Source organism: Bos indicus, chromosome 19 (genome assembly GCF_029378745.1).
Source record: "Bos indicus isolate NIAB-ARS_2022 breed Sahiwal x Tharparkar chromosome 19, NIAB-ARS_B.indTharparkar_mat_pri_1.0, whole genome shotgun sequence".
NCBI lineage: Eukaryota > Metazoa > Chordata > Mammalia > Artiodactyla > Bovidae > Bos > Bos indicus.
Genome location: NC_091778.1, coordinates 18414780 through 18438733, shown reverse-complemented (window position 1 = coordinate 18438733; position 23954 = coordinate 18414780). Strand labels below are relative to the sequence as shown.

Sequence of the window (23954 nt, the reverse complement as noted above, 5' to 3'; positions counted from 1 at the left end):
GACTGAGCAGCTGAACTGAACGGATGAGGGCATCTCCACTGAATGAACTGTGATGGAAGCCTGCTGCTGATGTTAATGAGGGCTCACGACAGGAGAAGACGCTCATGGGAAAGGGTGTTAAGGACAAAAGGAGAGAACAAAACCAAAGTTCAACAAATAACGTGGACTAGAGATGATTGTCAGAACTTGCCCCACGCAAAGCCCTACTGAGAGGGCCCAGTCACCATGGACCTGGGGCGAATGGAGGTTATGAGGAGGTAAAACCATGCACAAATGTGTAAGTTGGTTTAGGAAGGCTGCCAGTCGGGAGAGGACAGAGAGATGGAGAGCATCTTGTGTGGCCTCTGAAAGGAGAGAGAGAGAAAGAGTGACAGGGAGGAGGGGGGAAGAGAGGGCAGAGGAGGAAGAGGAAGGAGGAGGAGGAGGACTGGGAGGCAGAGAAAGGGCGAGAGGATGAGACGAAGCGAGAGGCACGCGCAGATGGAGTAAGAGAGAGCAGCTCCTTGGTTCCGGCTTTCAGACGCCATGAACTGTGCGCTCTTGTCTCTCCATAAGCCCTTCTGCAGCCTTTGAGGACCATGGCCTATTCCAGGCATTATCCTCTGAAGGCAATCTGCTCCTTGTGACCCCGAACAAACAGCAAGGCCCACAAAGAACAAATGGCAAGGAAAGATACCCAAAGCATAACCATGCCTTCCTTTAAGTGGGGGTTCTATGGGTTCTTTTTTCCCATTTTTCTGTTTTCCCCCAAAGCTTCTTCACTGAGCGTATGTGAAAACCTTGCCGGCCCGTAGGACCCATGGCAGCTGCCATCGTACCCTTTTTGGAGCCACTGTACCTGTGCTGAATTCATGTCTGCATGGCCCCTTCCCTGCAGGCCTTCTAGTAATTTCCATTTCCTGAGCTGACTTTCCTTTCCCTACACCTGGACTTCTCACAGCACCTGCTCAGAGGGAGGCCGTGTTTCCTGTCTGGGTTCCTCTCCGAGTTCCTGTTCTCTTGGATAGAATAAAAGCAGGGCACCCCAGGGTAACTGAAGGCCAAATTTCTAAATGGTTTGAGTTCTTGGCTTTGGTGTCAAGCTGGTCCTGATTCCAGGTTGTACTACTTGCTGGCTGCATGTCCTTGGCAAGTTTCTTAACTTCCCTGTGCTCCAGTTTGATTTTATGTAAAATAGTTTCCTACCTTTAATACTTTATTAAATTTGAGAAGCACACCCAGGATTGAGGGTAGGATTCTGAAAGCATTTAGAAAGATTTTGGACTCAAGAAGTACCAGTTCTGTTTCCTTGACTTTTATTTTTGTCCATGCCTTGAGGCAGGCAGGGATCTTAGTTCCCAGACCAGAGATCGAACCAGTGCCCCTGAAAGTGGAAGTGCAGTCTTAACTACTGGACTGCCAGGGAGGTCTCCTGATTCCTTGAAAATCATTTCTGCAAAGTGATGTTTCCCATGCTGCCTTGTCTGTTCTGAGAGGCGGGGAGGCCCTGCCTGTGTGCTTCCTCATTGAGGTTCATAGCTGGGTTCAGCTGCCTTTTCTTCCGTCTGCCATCACCAAGCACCAGCGTGTCCCCAGCATCCTTTCCCTTGGGGTCACAGAAGCACCTGCCCCAGCAATGGGCCTGGGGCTTGACTTCAGGAGCAACCTGACCGCTTTGGGTAGAGCATCCCTGACCCTGGCTGGGTCTGCTCACTCCTGGTGCTGCTGGCTGACTCCCTCCTGGCCTTTTCTTGGAGGTTTGGGTGGCTGAGTTCAGCTCAATTCAATACACATCGATGGAGGCCTTATTACGTACTGAGCACTGGGGAACACACACAGGAATGTCTCAGTCCCAGAGACAGGCACGTGCCAAGGAAAAGAAAGACCTGTAAGTATATATGTTACCTGTTACTTGTAGGGTGGGGCAGGGAGATAGTGTCAAGCTCAGAGCAGGGATGAAAATTGAGAGTGGGGACAGCCCTGTGATGCATGGTTGAGGCAGGGAAGAGAAAAATACACTTTTAGGAGTTATGGAATCATTAACGATAGCTATCAATCTAATCCAACTTAATCAGCACAATCCAATCTAATTCAATCTCATCCAACCCACTGGGCTAATTAAACCTGTCTTACGTGGATGGAGGATGGGCATGCTGCCAAGCACTATGCTCTTCAATCTTAGGGAACGGTGCACTCTGGCTCCAGACCTGGGTAGGGTGGGACACTAATTTTTTTTTTTTTTTTAATAACTAGACAAAAGTCTTTACAAATTTGCTTTTCCTGGAAGGGGAAGCTTCAAGCTGTCAGTCTTTCCCTATGACCTCTGCATGTGCCGGGAGCAGAAGCAAGGTCTGGTAGAGGCTGTCCTCTGGGGAAGGTGTGGCAGGGCCATCCCGCAGAGGAGGCGGTCCTTGGCTGGCGGGAACAGAAGCCGCACTCCTGGTGGGCGAGCCTGTCTGTTTGATGCCGGGTCCAAACCAGAAAACAGATCTGTAAGCAGCTACATTACAAATGTCTTTAAAAAACCGGGCTTCCCTGGTGGTGGTGGTGGTTAGTCACTGAGTCTAGGTGGTAAAGAATCCGCCTGTCCATGCAGGAGACACGGATTTGACCTCTGATCTGGGAAGATTCCACATGCCATGGAGCAATGAAGCTCGTGTGCCACAACTACTGATCTTGTGCTCTAGTGCCCAGGAGCCGCACCCACTGAGCCCACGAGCCCACGAGCTCACGAGCCTGTGCTCCACAAGGTGAGAAGCCGCCACAGTGAGAAGCCTGAGCATCGCAACCGTGAGAGCAGCCCGAGGTCGCCACAACCAGAGGAAAGCCCACGCGGCCATGATGGCCGAGCAGAGCCAAAGACAAATAATATCACTTTAAAAAGCCTGGACAATTAACCCATGAATACACAAGCGCGTTCTTATTATAAATAGTCCAGGGATCCAGAAAAAGTGGAAAGTCTTGCACTCTCAATTTTGTTCTGAGCAGCTGTCAGTATTTTTTAAATTCTCCAGGATTTTAAATCCTCCAGCATTCTTCTGTGTGTTACCATGCATACATGTGCATTTATAAATATATAGTTTAGTCTAGTGTGGGGGTATTTTTAATAAAAATGAGACCACACTGCATGTGTTTTTCTGTCTTTTTTTCCCCCACTTATCAATATGTCTCGGAACATTTCCCCAAGGGACCTCCATTTTAACTGTTGCAGGGAATTGGGGGGAAATACATAAGCATTTGCCCTCCTTAATTTTATCATCCTTTCATTGATGAACATTTAGGCTGTTTCTAAATTCTTGTTCTCACAAACAGTGCTGCAGAAAAGATCTTAATCCTTGCTACTTGGGATACATGTGGACATACTTCTTTAGGGCAGATTCCAAGAAGGAAAACTGCTCCATTGAAGAGGGGGTGTGCTTTTTTATTTAAATGGGTGCTGTCAAGTTCCACTCAACCCCCAAGTCCAAAGGCCCTACCAGTTTATCCTCCCCTCAACAGCTGACCATCTGCATTCTTCACAACGCGTGCGTGCTCAGTCACTTCAGTTGTGTCCGACTCCTTGTGACCGACTCCTTGTGACCCCATGGACTGTAGCCCACCAGGTTCCTCTGTCCTTGGGGATTCTCCAGACAAGGATATTGGAGTGGGTTGCATTGTCCTCCTCCAGAGGATCTCCCAGATCCAGGGATTGAACTTGTGTGTCTTATGTCTCCTGAATTGGAGGCGGGTTCTTTACCTACTATCACCGCCTGGGAAGCCTGCACTCTGCATAGACGTGGTGTCTTTTCTGGGGTCCTGTTCTCCTTCTGCTTCTTCCTTTTACGGTCTTCTTGGCTCTCCTAGAGACCTTGGTCATACACTATCTTCCTGTTCTTTGTCACCTAATTGTGTCAAAGGACAGGAAGTGCTATCTGAAAACATAAAACAGGACCTCCTGCTGGCCCAGTGGTTAAGACTCAGCACTTTCATTGCAGGGGACATGGGTTTGATCCCTGGTCAAGGAACTAAGATCCTACATGCTGCATGGTGTGACCGTAGAATAAAACCAAACCAAAAAAACCCAGAAAGCAGGTAAACCAAGGAGCGATGAGTCTCATTTAGGACTGATTTTTTTTTGGTTGTTGTTCCCTGATAGGATGTGCTGCAAGGTCTGAAGCAATTCATTAACCAATATTGATTCACTCTGCAATTGATTACTTAATTAACTGATTGACAGCATTACAGTCTGTGCTATATGCTCAGAGTTGTTGCCTTCAGACAGCACCCGCTCCTTGATGGAGCAAGACATGCAAATAACTTGGATTATTTAGATAACTTTGTATTAACAGCCAGTTGGCTGTTGTTAAGGGCTTCCCCAGTGGCAGTAACAAAGCCGTCTGTAATGCAGGAGATGCAGGAGATGTAGGTTCGATCCCTGGGTCAGGAAGATCCCAGAGGAGGAAATGGCAACCCATTCTGGTATTTTTGCCTGAAAAATTCCATGGACAGAGGAGCCTGGTGGGCTACAGTCTATGGGGTCACAAAGAGTAGGACACGACTGAGCATGCACATAGGCACGTGGCCGTTGTTAAAATTTTTAAATGCAAAAAGGAGAGAGATCTCAGTCGGTGAGAAATCAGAGATGCTTTATCGCGAGAGCTAACAGATTAACACCAAGATGTACTTGCTCACAGGGAATGATTACAGGGACCGTTGGGCCATTTATCACAACATAAATAGGGACTTCTCCATCCCTGAGGGCAACAGTTGTTTTCAAGCGGGAAGGAGGGGAGAGAAATAGGAAAGAGATGTCTTTCCCAGATGCCCTTGCTCTTGCCCTCGCCAAGGGAGTCTGACCGTCAGCAGGACTATTCACATTCATGCATGTTCTGGTTGATATTTCTAAAAAAAATTGTCTGTGACTATCTAGCCTTCCCCATTGTCAAGAAAAAGCTTTCAGCTTGCATAAGGAGGTGTCCTCTACAGAATTTTTTCCGCCTTATATAAAAAAAACAACAACCATCAGAAACCAAGGCCACCCTGTTCAGAGTTCAGATGCTGCTCATGAATCAAAAGAGAAAGTGGTCTGGGTAGCAGGACTCAATCAAAGAATGTTCTGATGGATTAACTTGCCTCTTGAGTAAGATAAAGTAGGTGAGTCAACAGACAGTAGATCTCCTTTCCTCTGCTGGGTCTGAGGAGGAAATAAGCCATGAAGAGATAAGCAACTGGCTTCTGATGTCAGAATCAGTGAAGAGAGGATCCAGGACAAGCTAGTTCTGCCTGGAAGGATGCTGATGAGAGTGGGTACCATTAAGTTCTGGACTTTGGACCCAGGCTGAAGTTGCCATGTCTGTACTATTTTTGGTTTATCCCTTTTCCCCCATGCATGCATGCATGCTAAGTCACTTCAGTCGTGTCTGACTCTTTGCAACCCCATAGACTGCACTTCTGCATATAAGTTAAATAAGCAGAGTGACAATATATAGCCTTGACGTACTCCTTTCCCGATTTGGAACCAGTCTGTTGTTCCATGTCCAGTTCTAACTGTTGCTTCCTGACCTGCATACAGATTTCTCTTGAAGAATTTTCCAAAGTTTGCTGTGATCCACACAGTCAAAGGCTTTGGCCTAGACAATAAAGCAGAAGCAGATGTTTTTCTGGAACTCTTTTGCTTTTTTGATAATCCAATGGATGTTGGCAGTTTGATCTCTGATTCCTCTGCCTTTTCTAAATCCAGCTTGAACATCTGGAAGTTCATGGTTCACATACTGTTGAAGCCTGGCTTGGAGAATTTTGAACATTATTATGCTAGTGTGTGAGATGAGTGCAATTGTGTGGTAGTTTGTGCATTCTTTGGCATTGCCTTTCTTTGGGGTTGGAATGAAAACTGACCTTTTCCAGTCCTGTGGCCACTGCTGAGTTTTCCAAATTTGCTGGCATATCAAGTGCAGCACTTTCACAGCATCATTTTTTAGGATTTGAAATAGCTCAACTGGAATTCCATCACCTCCACTAGCTTTGTTTGTAGTGATGCTTCCTAAGGCCCACTTGACTTCACATTCCAGGATGTCTGGCTCTAGGTCAGTGATCACACCATCGTGATTATCTGGGTCATGAAGATCTTTTTTGTACAGTTCTCCTGTGTATTCTTGCCACCTCTTCTTAATATCTTCTGCTTCTGTTAGGTCCATACCATTTCTGTCCTTTATCACGCCCATCTTTGCATGAAATGTCCCCTTGGTATCTCTAATTTTCTTGAAGAGATCTCTAGTCTCTTCCATTCTATTGTTTTCCTCTATTTCTTTGCATTGATCACTGAGGAAGGCTTTCTTATCTCTCCTTGCTGTTCTTTGGAACGCTGCATTCACATGGGTATATCTTTCCTTTTCTCCTTTGCCTCACTTCTCTTCTTTTCACAGCTATTTATAAGGCCTCCTCAGACAACCATTTTGCCTTTTTGCATTTCTTTTTCTTGGGGATGGTCTTGATTATCACCTCCTGTACAATGTCATGAACCTCTGTCTATAGTTCTTCAGGCACTCTGTCTATCAGATCTAATCCCTTGAATCTATTTCTCACTTCCACTGTATAATCATAAGGGATTTGATTTAGGTCATACCTGAATAGTCTAGTGGTTTCCCCTACTTTCTTCGATTTAAGTCTGAATTTTGCAGTAAGGAGTTCATGATCTGAGCCACAGTCAGCTCCCAGTCTTTTTTTACTGACTGTATAGAGCTTCTCCATCTTTGGCTGCAAAGAATATAATCAATCTGATTTCAGTATTGACCATCTGATAATGTCTATGTGTAGAGTCTTCTCTTGTGTTGTTGGAAGAGGGTGTTTGCTATGACCATGGAACAACAGACTGCTTCCAAATTGGTAAAGGAGTATGTCAAGGCTGTATATTGTCACTCTGTCTATTTAACTTAGATGCAGAGTACATCATGTGAAATGCCCGGCTGGATGAAGCACAAGCTGGAATAAAGATTGCTGGGAGAAATATCAATAATCTCAGATATGCAGATGACACCACCCTTACGGCAGAAAGTAAAGAAGAACTAAAGAGCCTCTTGATGAAAGTGAAAGAGGAGAGTGAAAAAGTTGGCTTAAAATTCAACATTCAGAAAACTAAGATCATGGCATCTGGTCCCATCACTTCATGGCAAATAGATGGGGAAACAATGGAAACAGTGACAAACTTTATCTTTTTAGGCTCCAAAATCACTGCAGATGGTGACTTCAGCCATGAAATTAAGACACTTGCTCCTTGGAAGAAAAGCTATGACTAATCTAGACAGCATATTAAAAAGCAGAGACATTACTTTGCCAACAAAGGTCCATCTAGTCAAAGCTATGGTTTTTCCAGTGGTCATGTATGGATGTGAGAGTTGGACTATAAAGAAAGCTGAGTGCCGAAGAATTGATGCTTTTGAACTGCGGTGTTGGAGAAGACTCTTAAGAGTCCCTTAGACTGCATGGAGATCCAACCAGTCCATCCTAAAGGAAATCAACGCTGAATATTCATTGGAAGGACTGATGCTGAAGCTGAAACTCCAATACTTTGGCCACCTGATGGGAAGAACTGACTCATTAGAAAAGACCCTGATGCTGGGAAAGATTGAAGGCAGGAGGAGAAGGGGATGACAGAGGATGAGATGGTTGGATGGATCAGTGACTCTATGGACATGAGTTTGAGCAAGCTGCAGGAGTTGGTGATGGACAGGGAAGCCTGGCATGCTGCAGTCCATGGGGTTGCAAAGAGTCAGACAAGACTGAGCCACCGAACTGAACTGATACAGCTCTTAATCTATGATTGATAGATTGTCTGCCTCTACTGCTAGACTGTAAGCTCTGAAAAGAACCAGGTCAGCCCCGTTCATCATTGTATCCCCCTGGCACATATTAGATGCTCAATAAATGAATGAGTCAGCAGGAAATGATCACAGAATGGGGCAGGAAGGCTCATGGCCTGTGTGAGGGCAACACGTGGATCAGAGGGGGCTCCTGTGGAGCAGTGGGGGTACAGTCACTGGAAAAAGTGATAGCAAGAGCCATATAAGGAATTTGGACTTTATTTTCTAGGTTGGGAAAGACATTGATGGGTATCAAGAAGGATAGTGAGATGAAAAAGTAGGCCCTTTTCTCTCTCTTTTATGCATTCATTGAGTCATTCATTCCATTCAATACATTATCAAGCATCCTCTACATGCAAGGCACTATTAAATCTGAGATACAAAGAGCAGAAATAAGATAGAGTCATATCCTCAAAGAGCTCACAATCTGGTAGGGAGATGGATAAGTAAACACATGATTATCATGTGCAAATTTTATGCTAGAGATTCACACGGAATATTCCAGGGTGGCCTTCTGGAGGAGGGAACATTGGAGCTGAATCTCGAAGGACACATACAAATTAGGTAAAGAAAGGGTGGGAAAGGGGTTGCTGGCAGGGATCAAGAGGAGTGAGCATGTGATGCTTGAAAATAACTGCACGCAGTTCAGGAGATTTAGTACTTTGGGTGGGAGGCCAGAGGAGTAGAGAGAGGTACTGCTGACATGTAGGCAGGGGACAGAGCAGAAAGGGTGTGAAGAGGTTCCTGGACTTCATTCTCAAGGAAGTGAGGGAGGGAGATGACCAGATGCATATTTTAGGAAAATCGTGTTGATGGAGAGAATGGATTGGAGAAGGGCAAGGTGGGCAGCAGAGAGACTAGCCAGGCAGCCAGTTCTTATAATGAAGGACCGAATTAAAGCGAGTCTGGGGTGGGTGATAGTGATGGCTGGTGTTTATTGAGCACTTGCTGGGTGCCAGAACTGTTCTGTGTGCATACATTAACTCAGTCTTTTTTTTTTTTCCCCACCATGCTCCGTAGCATGTTGGAACTTAGATCCCTGACCAAGGATTGAACCCTGGTCCCTTGCACTGTAAGATCAGAGTCTTAACCACTGGACTTCCAGGGAAGTCCTTCACTTAGACTTCTAGCTACCCTCTGGGATAGAAACCGCCATAATTCCCATTTTACAGATGAGGAAATGAGGCACAGGATCACCATCTAGGGAATGCGTATTTGTACTCAGGCCATTTAGAGGGTTGGGGGACCATCAGGGAGCAGCAGTTTTGCCGTAGAGGTATGTATGAGACAGGAGAAGAGCGTTCAGTTTAGACTGTTGATTTGAGATGCCTATGGGACTCCGAGAGGAGGCATACGACAGCACCTGGAGTATTGGGAAGAGATCTGGGCTGGAGACAGTGATCTGAAAGTCATGGTAAAGGAGACTCATTCAAGGAGACTGAAGAATGAGACAAGCTGCAACGAGCATCTTGGGGCTCCCATCATCTCAGGAGTGACCAGAGAAAGATGTGCTCATGAAGGCAGCTCAGGAGGAACAGGCTGAGAGGTGAGAAGGAAACCCAGACCAGAGTGGAGAGAAGAGGGTCTCAGGGAGGCCGTGGCCAACAGCCCACCTGCTACTGGGAAACCAGGCGGGATTCAGTGAGGAGTGTCCTTACCATCCAAGATTGGGTTTGGCCACAAAGATTTCATGGGCGGATGATGAAGAGTTTCTGTGGGCTGCTAGAGGTGAGCTGGGAATTGAAAGGGAGGTGAGGAAGTAGAGAGAAGCAAGTCTAGAGAGACTTTGGAGACTCTCTTAGGAAGACAAGGAGCAGAAGAGGCTGCAAGGCAGAGGGGAGGCAGATGGAGTGATTTTATCTCTTTCTAAGACTTGAGCATATTTTGTGAGAACTCACTTTGGGATTTCCCCCAACAGAGCTGTGTACATTGGCTCATCCTAACCAAGCAACACTTCTTTTAAGGACCCTTCTGCCTCTTCCACCTCCGCTGTGGCCTCCACTCTGACAAAAACAAACTCTCATCGTGTAGGAAAAAAAAAGGTGAAAACCTGACTCTTGGCAAAACCATCTGGGGCTCTGAAGACATTTCTCCCTTAGAGACGGAGTGGCAATAAGTGGGCAAGTTGCTAAGCTGGTCGATGCTTAATTGATTCTTATTTTCATCTATTTATGGGAAACACTATTCCCTGTTGATCACGGAGGGGTGGCCACACAGCAATCTATCCTGCCTTCTGGCGCCTCCCTGGTGCTTTCTGGAGCAGAACTTTATAATACCCTGTTTGTGAGGCTCCAGCTTCAACAGTTTGGAAGTTGCTGAAGGCATGTGGAACAAATTCTCTCCCCTGCCTTGAAAAACACAAGTGGGCAAGCCTCCATTTCTAATGGGGCCCGTGAAGCATATTAAGGACCGTGGATTCGGCTGTCAGATTGACAAACGAGTCTCCTTGTTTGAAAGGCACTTTGGAAGTTGTATTTGGAAGCCTGAGAGGAGCTGTCAAAAGCGACTGGGGGGCCCATCCCAGATAACATCTGGGCTTTTTTAATTTGGGGTAGATTGAGAGTAATGTTTTGAGTTGTGAGCCACGATGGGATTCCATCCAAATGTTGGTGATGTGGCCAATCTACGCTGAAGGCAAAGGCTTAGGCTTCTATAGGAACCGACTGTGCCCACACAGCCTGCCAATGACCTAATTGCGGCCTGTGGGATCCCAGCGTTTGTGTCTGCCCTGTATATTTACAGCCCCAGAGAGGCTGGCGGGAAGCTGCTTGATGCAGGGTGTGGTGTGACAGTGGGCGTTCTCCTGGGAGTGTGGCTAAGGCCCAAGTGGGGAACCAACACACAATCCAGGTTGTGGACTTGAAACCGTTCTCCTTTCCAGGGGCTCCACACTGGTTAGTAGAAGGAATTCTTGGTGAGAACGGGGTATATCTGGGCAGTGATTGTCAACTCTGGCTCCTCAAGGCATTTCTTTCTTTTTAAAATCTTTCTTTCTTTGGCTGTGCTGGATCTTAATCATGGCACGCAGGATCTTCCATCTTCATTGCGGCATGTGAAATCTGTAGTTGTGGCATGTGGAATCTAGTTCCCTTGACCAGGGATCGAACCCAGGCCCCCTGCACTGGGAGCAGGAGTCTTAGCCACTGGACCGCCAGGGCAGTCCCTCCCCCTGGACACTTCTGAAACCCTCGCATGTAAACCCAGGGCCATGTTCCCCCTAAAACTTTTTGAACAATGAGGCTGGTGGCCAACTGCCTGCCTGGAGTCTCCAGATTCATTCTAAGTCCCCCCAAGAAGCATGGGCAGGGTGGTTGAATAAAGATTTGATGGACACATTGGATAAAGATTTAGAAAAACAAGACTTGCCACCAGGATCTTTGAGGAGGAAGTTTGAGACTTTTTTTTTTTTTTTTTTAATTCCAAAGCCCATGCTTTTATTTATTTATTTATATTTTAAATTTTATTTTATTTTTAAACTTTACAATATTGTATTAGTTTTGCCAAATATCGAAATGAATCTGCCACAGGTATACCTGCGTTCCCCATCCTGAACCCTCTTCCCTCCTCCCTCCCCTACCCTCCCTCTGGGTCGTCCCAGTGCACCAGCCCCAAGCATCCAGTACCGTGCATCGAACCTGGACTGGCGACTCGTTTCATACATGATATTATACATGTTTCAATGCTGTTCTCCCAAATCTCCCCACCCTCTCCCTCTCCCACAGAGTCCATAAGACTGATCTATACATCGGTGTCTCTTTTGCAGTCTCATACACAGGGTTATTGTTACCATCTTTCTAAATTCCATATATATGTGTTAGTATACTGTATTGGTGTTTTTCTTTCTGGCTTACTTCACTCTGTATAATAGGTTCCAGTTTCATCCATCTCATTAGAACTGATTCAAATGTATTCTTTTTAATGGCTGAGTAATACTCCATTGTGTATATGTACCACAGCTTTCTTATCCATTCATCTGCTGATGGGCATCTAGGTTGCTTCCATGTCCTGGCTATTATAAATAGGCTGCAATGAACATTGGGGTACACAAAAATATGGAACGCTTCACGAATTTGCGTGTCATCCTTGCGCAGGGGCCATGCTAATCTTCTCTGTATCGTTCCAATTTTAGTATATGTGCTGCCGAAGCGAGCATGAAGTTTGAGACTTTGAGGAGGAAGTTTGAGATGAAAATTTTCTGATATCGACTCATGACTGGAAGTCCTGTCAGGATTTGCAATCGTCTTCACTTAGGGGCAAAGAGTCTGACTGGTGATGTCAATGTGAAGACAGTTCATCTGTGCTCCTACCACGCAAATGTCCCAGCTTTGCACTTTCACATGTATTCACTCACTCATTTAATTCTCCCCATCTTCCTGAGACTGGTGCTGCCCCTCCCATCTGTTCTACCCACTCTCGTGTACACAGATAGCTTCCAGATCTCTGTCTCCGGCCCTGGCCCTTTTCATTAGCTTTTGCTCTGATTAGGGTTTCTAAGGGTGCAGCCAGAAATGAGACAGATAGCATCATCCATCACAGGCTGGCTCCACTGCCTCAGGGAGAAGGTGGGCCATCAGGGCAGATTTTAACGGGCTTTTAGCAGGGGTGGGTGGGTAAGGGGGCAGGGAGAGTATCTCAGTGCTCTTTGGGCAGGGAGCACAGATTTGAGCGTACTGTATATTCATTCAGGGCTTCCCTGGCGGCTCAGTGGTAAAGAATCTGCCTGCCAATGTGGGAGACGTAGGTTCAATCTCTGGGGCAGAAAGTTTGCCTGGAGAAGGAAAGGGCAATCCACTCCAGTATTCTTGCCTGGCAGGCTGCAGACTATGGGGTCGCAAAGAGTGGGACATAACTGAGCAACTGAACATACATGCATGTATATTCGTTCTTTCAACCCTGCACATTTACCGAGCTCACATCTAAGCAAGGCATGGGGGATAGAGGATCTGAGGACATCAACCTTGCTTTCAGAGAGCTCCTGGCCTATGGTGAGCCAAGGGCTGATGGAAGCTAAGGAAGGCAGTTCTTAAGAGGCAAGTGTGGGGCTGAACCTTGGTGATCCAGTGGTTAAGACTCCAAACTTTCAATGCAGGGGACTCAGGTTCGATCCCTGGTCGGGGAACTAAGAGCCCATACTCCTTACCTTGTGGTGTGGCCAAAAGATTAAAATGCAAAATGAGGCAGGTGTAAGGAGTGGGGATGCACAAGGGGAGGTAAGTCCTGCAAGGAGAGTCTTGCATCTCTTAGGAGTGGGACACAATTGCCAAGAAAGCTGCTTGACTCTGTGAGCGCTCCAAGGCAGGACCAAGTTGCCGTCATCTTCATCTTCCCAGCAAAGCAGGGTGCTCAGTGAATATAAGCTGAAGGAAGAAGTGAATGTATAAGGTGTGATACAGAGTGACTAGCTGCTCCTTGAGGGGTGGCAGGAGAGGACGGAGGTTTTCTTAAAGATGGTGCTCTTTGAGCAGTAGCCAGAAAAAGGAATAGGCCTTTGCTAGGTAGATAAGCGGAGAAGGCAATGGCACCCAACTCCAGTACCCTTGCCTGGAAAATCCCATGGATGGAGGAGCCTGGTAGGCTGCAGTCCATGAGGTCACTAAGAGTCAGACACGACTGAGCGACTTCACTTTCACTTTTCACTTTCGTGCATTGGAGAAGGAAATGGCAACCCACTCCAGTGTTCTTGCCTGGAGAATCCCAGGGACAGGGGAGCCTGGTGGGCTGCCATCTATGGGGTCTCACAGAGTCGGACACGACTGAAGCGACTTAGCAGCAGCAGCAGCAGCAGGTAGATAAGAACAAGAGGAGATGCTGGGCAGAAGGAACAGTGGGTGTAATGTGCAGAGGCAGATGATGGAGAGCTACTGGAATATTCACTGGATGGTCCTCCAATGCTGGGAGGCAGGGCACACCCTGACTGGGCACATGATGAGGCTGGAGGTGGGCAGGGGCTGAACAGGACCTTGGATGCCATTCAGGGGGGTTGGGCTTTTGTGAATTTCAGGGAGCTGTGAATTTATGGATTCTAGGTAGGGCAGCGAAGTGGCCATTATGGGCTGGGGAAGGGGTGCTACCAAGGAGCATGCCCAGAGCCTCTCTTCCCACCCCACTTCAGTACTCTTGCCTGGGAAATCCCATGTAACCCTGGCGGGCTACAGTCCATGGGGTCGCAAAGAGGACACGACTGAGCGACTAACACTTTGACATTGACTATGTATCTCAGCCCCTGCCTCTCAGAAGTAGGAACCCAGGTTCTGCCTCCCGGACTAGGGGAGGGAGGTTTGTCTTACATGGTCTTAACATGACCGCCACCACTGATCTTAACAGCACCCCATGCCAGCTGGCACAAAGGAAGGAGTCCACAGATGGCCGAGCATGGAGCAGGTGTGGAACTGCCGTCGCCCAAACTTCTGGGTGATTCCTGCATGCCCGAGTGACCCCCCAGGTTTCTAATGCTGGAGGCCCTTTGAGGTCATCTAACCCAGCCCTCCCATTCTACGGATGGGAACCCTGAGGCCCAGGGAGGAAAGCAACCTGTCCAAGTTTTCACAGCACAGTCAGGACTAGAGTCCAGGTCTCTGGCATCGCAGTCTGGTTTTCTGTCCCCAGATATATCTGTGCTCTTTTAGCTTGGTGACCTTTGGCTGGTGACTTAGCTGGGTGGTTTTGTCATCTGGAACGTGGTGACAACAATATCTCCCTTTCAGGCTTGTTGTGGGGAATAAATGAGATAATGCAGGCAAAGTGTCTCTGCAGCTTAACGTCTGGCAGGTGGTGTGTGCTCAGGAAGAAGCGATTGTTACTGCCCTTCCTCTCTGGAGTTTTGTTTCTGCTCCCAGCGTGTCATCCCACTGCCTGTCTCTGGTGGTGGGGGGTCCTGGGATGGTGCAAGGCTGCTACAGCAGCTGAGCTGGGGTGGGGGCACTTCTCAGATTGTCCGAGGAGGGCAAGGTCATGCCTTGGCCTCACTGAGTTCAGGACAAATACAAATTTTAAGAAGCTATCTTTGGTCTGGACTACAGCCCAATGGTATGTTCTTTTGGATTACAAAACAAAGTGAAAAATATTTTGAGAACAGCATGTGTAATTTTTCATGGGTGGGATGACTTTACCACGTAAGAGGACTTTCTAGTTTACAAAGGCACTTAACAGCAGGATTCCTGTAAGTCACCAGTTCTGCACAGGCTTTCACTAAGGAGTCAGTTTCCCTAGCATGAGTCACACTCACTTTCTAGGAACAGACCTTCTGTTGCCCCACGGTCTCGTCACCCCTGGCCTTCCTGTAAGATTCCCATGAGCTTTGAGCTGAAGCAGCAGAATCCTGGAATGGGAGCAGTGCAGCCGCTATAGATTAAGTCCATCATGATTTTCATGGGCCATCAAGAAAGAAAAAGTGGGGCTTCCCTGATGGTCCAGTGGTTAAGAATCCACCATGCAATGCAGGAGACCTGGGTTGATCCAGGGTCGGGGAACTAAGATCCCACATCCTTTGGAGCAATTAAGCATTGACGCCACAACTAGAGTCTGTGGGCCTCATCGAAAGATCCTGCTTGACTCGGCTAAGACCTGACACCGCCAAATAAATAAACAAATAATGGTGAAGAGATAAAATCAAAAGAAAAAAGAAAAAGCTGCTAATTGTAACTGACATGCAATTGATTGGGAAACAAGCCCCAGTTTCAGAAATGTTAAAATGTGAAAGACCACACATCTTAGAACCAATGTTGGAAAACCAGGGTCAGCTGGATGGGGTAGAACCAATGGCAGAACACACAAGTAGGGGCCAGTCTCCAAATTCTACTCGGCTTAAGATTATTTAGTGGTTATTTTTTTAGGTATGAAAGAAACCACTAATATGTAGGTTTTGTGAGGACAGACACTGGTCTGTTTTCTTACCACTGTATCCCCATCACTTCACACCCATAGTAGGTGTTCAACAAATATTTGCTCAACAAATAAATAAAACAGAGCCACCTTATAAAATATGTGGCAAACCCAGACAAGAAAATAAATCATTCATAATCCCCTCACTGTGGGTATTTTGCCTTATTTCCTTCGAGTCTTATTTCCCATGAATATGCTCTTTTATATACATGTAAACATAATGATTATTAGATTTAGCTCCGGGATGTGTTTTTGTATTTCTCTGTTAATATGAATGAAATGATGAAATGAGATGGTGTGGAAATGCTTTGAAGACTGTAAAATGTTTAACCAAATATCTTATTATTAGTTATAATAACCACAGCAATGCTAATATGAATGAGGCTGATTTTCTGAAAATATACTTCAAAGCCAACAACGAATTTGTCCTCTGAAGCTAGGAATATGTTCTCTTCCTGATCACCATGGGGAGTCCCTCTGTTTCATTTTGGGAAGAAAAAGAGACTTAAGGATTCTGAGAAGTTATCAGTCCCAGCCACTCACCTGGTCTAGAAATTTCTTCAGTGTCACTAGCAGAGGGTCAGTGTTGGGGGTGGAGGGGAGAACAGAGGGCATCTTTCAAGACAATGACACTGCTGTCCCTACAGAGAGTTTCCTTCTTTTTAACTTTCACTAGCAGTGAAATGAATTCCCCTATGGGTTTCAGGGAAGGCTGTTCATGTCTCCTGCATGGTAATAGCAACGTGGACATCAGAGAGATGTCAGTACAGGTAAGTCAATACAGGATGGGAGTGGTGATTACTTTCAGTAAACCACAAAGGAATATTTGCCTTGGACGACTTGCCCCGAATTCCCTGTTAGATAGTCAAAGACTTCACAGACACACTGATTAGTCTAACTCATGCCTGGTTCTTCCAAGGGAGGTGGGTTGATTCACATCACACACAGAAGGAGAACTGGCAATGATTCTCTCCTTGAGCAAACTCTAGCCAGGCTCCTCTACGCCCTGTTTCCATGAGGTCTCAACCTTGACCTACAAAGGCTAGGACAAACACGAACACAGCTTCTTCCTCCTTCCCTCCCTGCCTCCCTTCCTTCCTTTCTCGTCATTAGCACTTAATTTTCATTAAAATGAATACTTTGAATGGAGAGAACTTCCCTAATGACTCAGATGGTAAAGACTATGCCTGCATTCCAGGGGATCCTCACCACTGTGGCTCAGATGGTAAAGTGTCTGCCTACAGTGTGGGAGACCTGGGTTCGATCCCTGGATCAGGAAGTTCCCCTGGAGAAGGAAATGGCAACCCACTCCAGTATTCTTGCCTGGAAAATCCCATGGACAGAGGAGCCGGTAGGCTACAGTCCATGGGGTTGCAAAGAGTCGGACACGACTGAGCGACTTCACTTCACTTCATGCCTGCATTCCAGGAGACCCAGGTTTGATCTCTGGATCAGGAAGATCTCCCCTGGAGGAGGGCATGGCAACCCACTCCAGTATTCTTGCCTGGAGAATTCCATGGATAAAGGAGCCTGGTGGGCTACAGTCCATGGGGTCACAAAGAGTTGGACACAACTGAGCGACTAACACACACATACACACACACACGCACACCTTGATGAAGAACAGGATTAGAATAGTGTTTACAATCGACTTGTGAAAAATCACATTATATAAGGGAAATAAAAACAGGTGAGCAGAAGTTCAAAAAAGGTGCAGCTTGTATATATCATTGCGCTTGGATGAAATTTGCTGCTCAGGGGAGCACATACTTAGGCCGCATGAGCCCAGGAGGAAGACATCAACAGAGGACAACCCCCCAGGTAGCAATGCTGAATGCTGAATTCTCCAGCAAGCTCAAAAAATATTAGTATTTTGGAAACATTCAACTCGAGCTCTTTACAAAAATGACCGTCTCTTCAACATGTTTCTACACTAACGTGGTTTCTCATGGTTCAACCCAAATCCTTGGGATGACCCAGCTCCCTTAAAGTACCTGCCTGAAGACTCAAGGCTGCCAAGTAAACTCAAGAGCTTACTGTTTGTTTTTTCGTGCCAGCATGGGAAGGCAGGACCCCTGTCTTCCTGCCTCTGCAGGAGGGGAGAAGCCTAACTATGATGGGGTTTTATTAGCAAACTCAGATGGGTTTCACATGCAATGACCACCCCCTCCAACTTTCCCATTTTTTTGTAATTTTCAATTCCCTGACTCTGCTCAAGTGCCTTCTGTGTCCCACCCTTCCCCCTCATTTCCCCTTTAAAACGCGAAGTGCCTTCTGCACAGATTGAAGTCGAGTTCAGTTCATGATGAACCTTCTTCCCTACTGCAATAGTATATTACTCATTAAATCTGTCCTCGCCGCTTTAACCAGTATCTGACTTTGTTGATCTCTGACAGTACACCCAGGCTCATAGCTTGGGCTCCGGGCTCTCTGCATACCTTGACCTCTGAGTCTGTGTTCTCACTCTTCCTGACTCAAATCCTCAGCCCTGAACTTGGCTCCCTGCTGTCAGCTTCATGTCCTCTAGGATGATGTTTCCTGGTTGTTCCACTTGGCTCCCACCTTGCACACTCTTGAACACTCCACTTCTGCCCACAACGTCTGCCTCCATCTCTGGGGCCTGTAGATGCTGGACCAACTTCCAAGCTTTCTGTACCCCTGCCTCGGAGCTGCCATCCCACCTGCTACGTTCTGCCATGGAGGTTGATCATGACCTTTAGCAACTGCCCAGGTGTTAAGTACAGTAAATTCATGAGGCCTGTGCCATCAATGCTCTCCCAGAGATTCAAAAATACAGCTCTGTTAGAGATTTGGCTCAGATGTGAAGAATCTGCTTGCAATGGGGGAGACCGGGGTTTGATCCCTGGGTCAGGAGGATCCCCTGGAGAAGGGCATGGCGACCCACTCCAGTATTTTTGCCTGGGAAATCCCATGGAGAGAGGAGCCTGGGGGGCTACAGTCCATGGGGTTTCAAAGAGTCAGACACGACTGAGCAACTAACACTTTCTTCACTTAGAGATTTAAAAACAGTTTTTTTCTCTTTTTTTTTTCACTTAAAAATTATTTATTTACTGTATTTATTTATTTGCTGGACCAGGTCTTTGCTGCTGCTGCTGCTGCTAAGTCACTTCAGTCGTGTCCGACTCTGTGCGACCCCATAGACGGCAGCCCACCAGGCTCCCCTGTCCCTGGGATTCTCCAGGCAAGAACACTGGAGTGGATTGCCATTTCCTTCTCCAATGCACGAAAGTGAAAAGTGAAAGTGAAGTCGCTCAGTCGTGACCAACTCTTCGAGACCCCATGGACTGCACCTACCAGGCTCCTCCGTCCATGGGATTTTCCAGGCAAGAGTACTGGAGTGGGGTGCCATCGCCTTCTCCAACTAGGTCTTTAGATGTGGATTTTAAAGATGTGGATCTTTAGTTTCGGCATGTAAGATCTTAGTTGCAGGCATGTGGGATCTAGTTTCCTGACCATGAAATTGGTCCTGGGTCCCCTGCATTGTAAGTGTGGGGTTTGAGCCACTAGCCCACCACAGAAGTCCCTAAAACCAGTTTCCAATACAGAAAATTGCTCTATAAAGTGGCTAAGTACTGGATGAAAAATGATTTGAAACATATATTAAAAACAAGCTGAGCTCTTAAGTTATGTGTGGATCTCTTTGCTCCTCCCTGTTCTCTGGGCTCTGCCTTCCTCATGCTTTAGAGCTGGGCTCCCTGTTGCTCATTCACCTCACTCTTCACTCCAGGCCTCCCAGGGCAAATTGTCTTGGGTGACCTGGTTTAGGATTCCCTCAGTGTCCTAGGCTCTCCAGCTTTTATTCTAAGCAAACCAGGAAATGAAGAGAAAAAAAAGCATCCATCCCAATGTCTCTCTGCAGTCCTGCTTTGAGACCTCCTCCCCACTGAGAATCTATGAAGGTCTTCCTTCTGAGACATGTAGCACACGTCACATCTATACGAGTCCATATTCCATGGACGTGCTGAATTGACAAAGCCATCCTGGCTGGCTGGCTGGCTGGGAGGGTCCCTCCCCTGGTGCTGAATCAGAGAGCAGACATTGACCCATGAAGAGGCTTCCCTCCGATCAAACTCTGAAACGGAGACTGATGCCTGCCTCTGTTCCTTCTTGCAGGCCACCTGGCATTGTATTAACAGAGTGATGAAACACACCAAACCCTAGCATCCGCTGGCCTCCCACCTCACCATCACAAAGATTTTTCCCCAGAATCTTTTAGGGAAAAAAAACCCCAACCAGTTCACTTAAAAAGAAAACAAGCTGGTTTTCCCTCACGCCCAATTTCAGAATCGACAGGCAGTCCAGCAAAATCCACATACAGAGGTCAACGGATACCTTTCTTCAATTTCAGAGGGAGGGTTTTAACTGAACCCAACCCTACTCCTTCCAGCCTCCTGGGTGGATTCTGAGCCTTCCAGAAGTAAGAATCCTATTTCTCCACCTCACGTGGCTGGTGGCTTAGAGAGGCCAAGGACTCCTGATCCCAGAGACCCCAGGGGACTTACCCTCTGCTCCTGTGTGGCCACAAAAGTCTGGAACCCTGGTGCCACACCAAAGCCCAGCTCTTGGATGAAAGGCGGCTCAGACTGACTGTGGATCTGAACCTTCACGCCTGCTTCAAATGTCGTTTCCTCTGAAAGAACAAAGATGGACAGAACCATGGGTCAGTGACAATGGAGGTTTGGGGATTCCTGGGGCTGAAGGACTCAAAGGGATGCTGGGAAGGCTCCACAGCAGAACCACAGCCCCCAGAGATGTATACATCTGCATCCCTGGCAACAGCAGCTATGTTACCTTACATTGGAAAAAGGATGCTGCAGATGTAACCAAAGATTTGGAGATGGGGAAATTGTCCTTGGAGATCCAGGTGGCCCAACAGGATCACAAGGGTCTTTAGAAGAGGGAGGCAGGAGGATCAGAGTCAGAGGAAAATGCTCTGCTTCTGGCTTTCAGGATGGAGGAGGGAGCCATAGGCTGAGGGATGTAGGCAGTTTCAAGAAGCTGGAAAAGGCAAGGGAATGGAATTTTCTCCTCGAGCCTCTAGTGGGAATGCAGCCCTGCAGATACCTTGAAATGCACTTTTGACTTCTGGCTTCCAGAACTGTAAGATAATAAATCTGGGTTGTTTGATGCCACTAATTTTGTGGCAGTCTGTTACAGTACTCATAAGGAAAGAATTCAGGTCATTTAGGCCAACAGCTCCTTGCTTCAGTCTCCAAACTACAGAATGGGATTACAAAGTGAGTCAAGCACCTATGCTTTTTCTTTTTCTTAATATATATATATATATATATATATATATATTTTTTTTTTTTTTTTGGATTGGAGGATAATTGCTTTACAATGTTGTGTTGGCTGCACCTATGCTTTTTATTTACTAACTTCTCTACTGGGCCATGAGCTGAGTCGAGGTGAGGGGATCAGGAGAATGAAAACACAATGTTGCTGCAGTCAGAATAAAGATATGGGGCTTGCTTGCAAGCCCCTTGGAGCTGCAGGAAGTGGGCAACTGGAAGAAAAGCTCCTCCCCTTTTTTCTCTTTCTGGCAGTGATGGAAGGCACGGCAGGAAGGGATGGGGCAGCAGGGCCTGGCTCATCCTATGTGTTGGTGCTCAAAATTAATTGGTGGGGAATGCACCTATGGGATCCTTCACCCTTTCCTGGGCCTCCTTCTCTGTCGTATGCTTTGCAAACAGCCTGAAGAACGAACTTTCCAAACTGCAAACCTGAGTCACTTATAAGGAGCCCAATTGCCTTGACCCGCCTCCATTCCAGCCTCCTTCTGGGCAGCCCTCTGCTTCATGGCACCACGTGGTTCAACCCATCAGGGCCACTGGATTGGCTGTTACCGATCCCTGATCAACAATCGGATTGGTTGTTACTGATCTCTGCTCAGCAGGGGTGCACACGCATCTCATTTGTCCTGGAATATCTTTCTACTCGGGCTTCCCCGGTGGCTCAGATAGTAAAGAATCTACCTGCAATGTGGGAGAACTGGATTCGATCCCTGGGTCAGGAAGATCCCCTCGAGAAGGGAATGGCTACTCACTCCAATATTCTTGCCTGGAGAATTCCATGGACAGAGGAGCCTAGAGAGCTACTTGGTCTACCTGACTGAACATTGCCCTCCTCATCAATGAAGGTTCAACCCTCAGCCCCACCAGAGCAACTCCTTCTGCTTGCTTGTATTCTTCACATACACTTAGCAAAGCCTCTGCCACACCACATCATCATCCTTTATCTCACTGTCTTTTCCACTAGGGCATCTTACAGGCATCCAGGGAATGATTGTTGAATAGATGAGGGAGATATCTGTGATTCCAACCTCACTCACGAATTAAAGAGCAAGGCCAATCTAGAGTCCGCATCAAGGAGTGTTTCAAAAGCAGGGAATGGGGAGAGGATGGATAAATGAAGAAATCAGTTAAGATGGGGGGTGGTAGTGGTGAAGGTCAGAGGTCAAGGAAGGGGGATTGTCAACACCAGGGCCATAGCATGGGGACAGTTTGGGGACATGCTCTAAAGCTGGCACAGAGGAGAAAGGTGAGGAGGACGGAAGGGCTGGAGCCAGGCGTGTGACTGATCAGGGCTTGGGAAACTCTGGGGGCTGGTGACCAAGGCAGGGGAGAGGCCTGGAGCTGGTGAGAATTCCAAGGTCAGGGGCACAGGGCAGGTGGAATGGGAGGAAGGATGGGCAGGGCTCTCACGACCTAGATGAGGAGGACAGCAGCTGATACGGAGTTTAGACAAAAGAGGGCCTCGGCCGGGAATCCTTTCATATGCGTCCTCCTGGAGCAGGAGAGAGTCCCAGGGACATCTCCACTTTTCCTGCAGCCGGGTCAACTCTTCCGCCGTCTCTTTACCCAGATCGCTCCATCCAAACTCCCGCCCATGTCCCTCCGTGCTTGTGTTGAGCTGTCCGGTGGATGGTGGATGCCTCAAGAGAAGAGAGGGCTTCTTGCTCTGTCTGGTACCCACCGTCCAGCCCAGGGCTTAGCCCACAGCTCCATCAGGAAGGGGGAATGCCAGAGAAGGCGGACGGGGTGGGGAGAGGAGGGCTGAGCGGCCAGCTGTCAGGGGCTGTGTTTTCTAAGGCCCGCCCAACGAGCCTAAAGAACAGGCTGTGATGGGGGAGGAGAGTGAACACCGGTGATGCTGGGGGACAGGAATGCCCGTGCCTGGATGAACAAAAAGCACATTCAGTGAGCTGCAGGGGGGTGGGACAGGCGAGATGCCAAAACGCATTTTCCAGAGCTAGTGAAGCTGTGTGCCTGCGATATAAAAGCGAGCTTCGGAAACCTTCGAGCCTGTCAGACAGGCTCGGAGGAGGAGCCGGTGGTTACAGGGAGAAATGAGGAATGAGGACTTGGTGTCAGAAGGGCTGTGAGTAATGGGCAAGGCAGACAGCCAGGCATGCCTGTGTTAGCGAGAGCCGCCCAAGGCTTCTCAGACTGAGTTAGGGTTTGGATGGGGCGTTTATTCCAGAAAGCAGCTGGGGCCGGGCAGAGTAAATTCCAAAGTATTCTCGTATCGTTACAAACATGCAGCCACCAGATGAGCAGAAGAGAACGATGAATCAGGTTTCTGCCTCCTTCAGGACAGAGCTGTCTAGAGGAACCTTCTGCGAAGACAGAATGTTTTATAATCTGTGTAATCCCACTTGGTACTGTTAGCTACAGGAAACGTGACTAGTGCAACTGAGGAACTGAATTGATAAATGAATAGATAAAAAAATAAATAACCCCCCCAACTTTTTTGAAGCATAGTTGACAAAATCATATGGTATTTAAAGGGCACAGTGGGATAATTTGATATATGTATACATTGTGAAAGGATCCTTCCCCCCTCAACGGGTTAATTAATATATCCATTGGAAGAAATGATGCTGAAGCTGAAGCTCCAATACTTTGGCCACCTGATGCAAAGAGCCGACTCATTGGAAAAGACCCTGATGCTGTGAAAGATTGAAGGCAGGAGGAGAAGGGGGTGACAGAGGATGAGATGGTTGGATGGCATCACTGACTCAATGGACATGAGTTCAAGCAAACTCCCAGGGATGGTGAAGGACAGAGAAGCCTGGTGTGCTGCAGTCCATGGGGTTGCAAAGAGTTGGACACGACAGAGCGACTGAACAACAGTCACGGCACATGTGTACCTTTTCCTGGCCTGCTTTATTCATCTATTTACTTTTTAGCCAATTGAATTTTAATTAATTAAAATTTAAAGGGTTCCACCTCTTAT

General features: G+C 47.3%; 1 protein-coding gene and 1 non-coding gene across 2 annotated transcripts in view; both read right to left on the bottom strand.

Moving 5' to 3' along the window:
• The window catches only part of LOC109573181 (acid-sensing ion channel 2), a 296000-nt gene that overhangs the window by 58449 nt on the left and 213597 nt on the right, over nucleotides 1-23954 (bottom strand). Inside the window, exon 3 of the mRNA XM_070772693.1 lies at nucleotides 20219-20346. Coding sequence (XP_070628794.1) covers nucleotides 20219-20346 — 128 coding nt within the window. The remainder of the gene's footprint in view (nucleotides 1-20218; nucleotides 20347-23954) is intronic.
• Nucleotides 11861-11967, bottom strand: LOC139177918 (U6 spliceosomal RNA). The gene has a single exon (XR_011562377.1). It is a non-coding gene; the product is annotated as a U6 spliceosomal RNA (small nuclear RNA).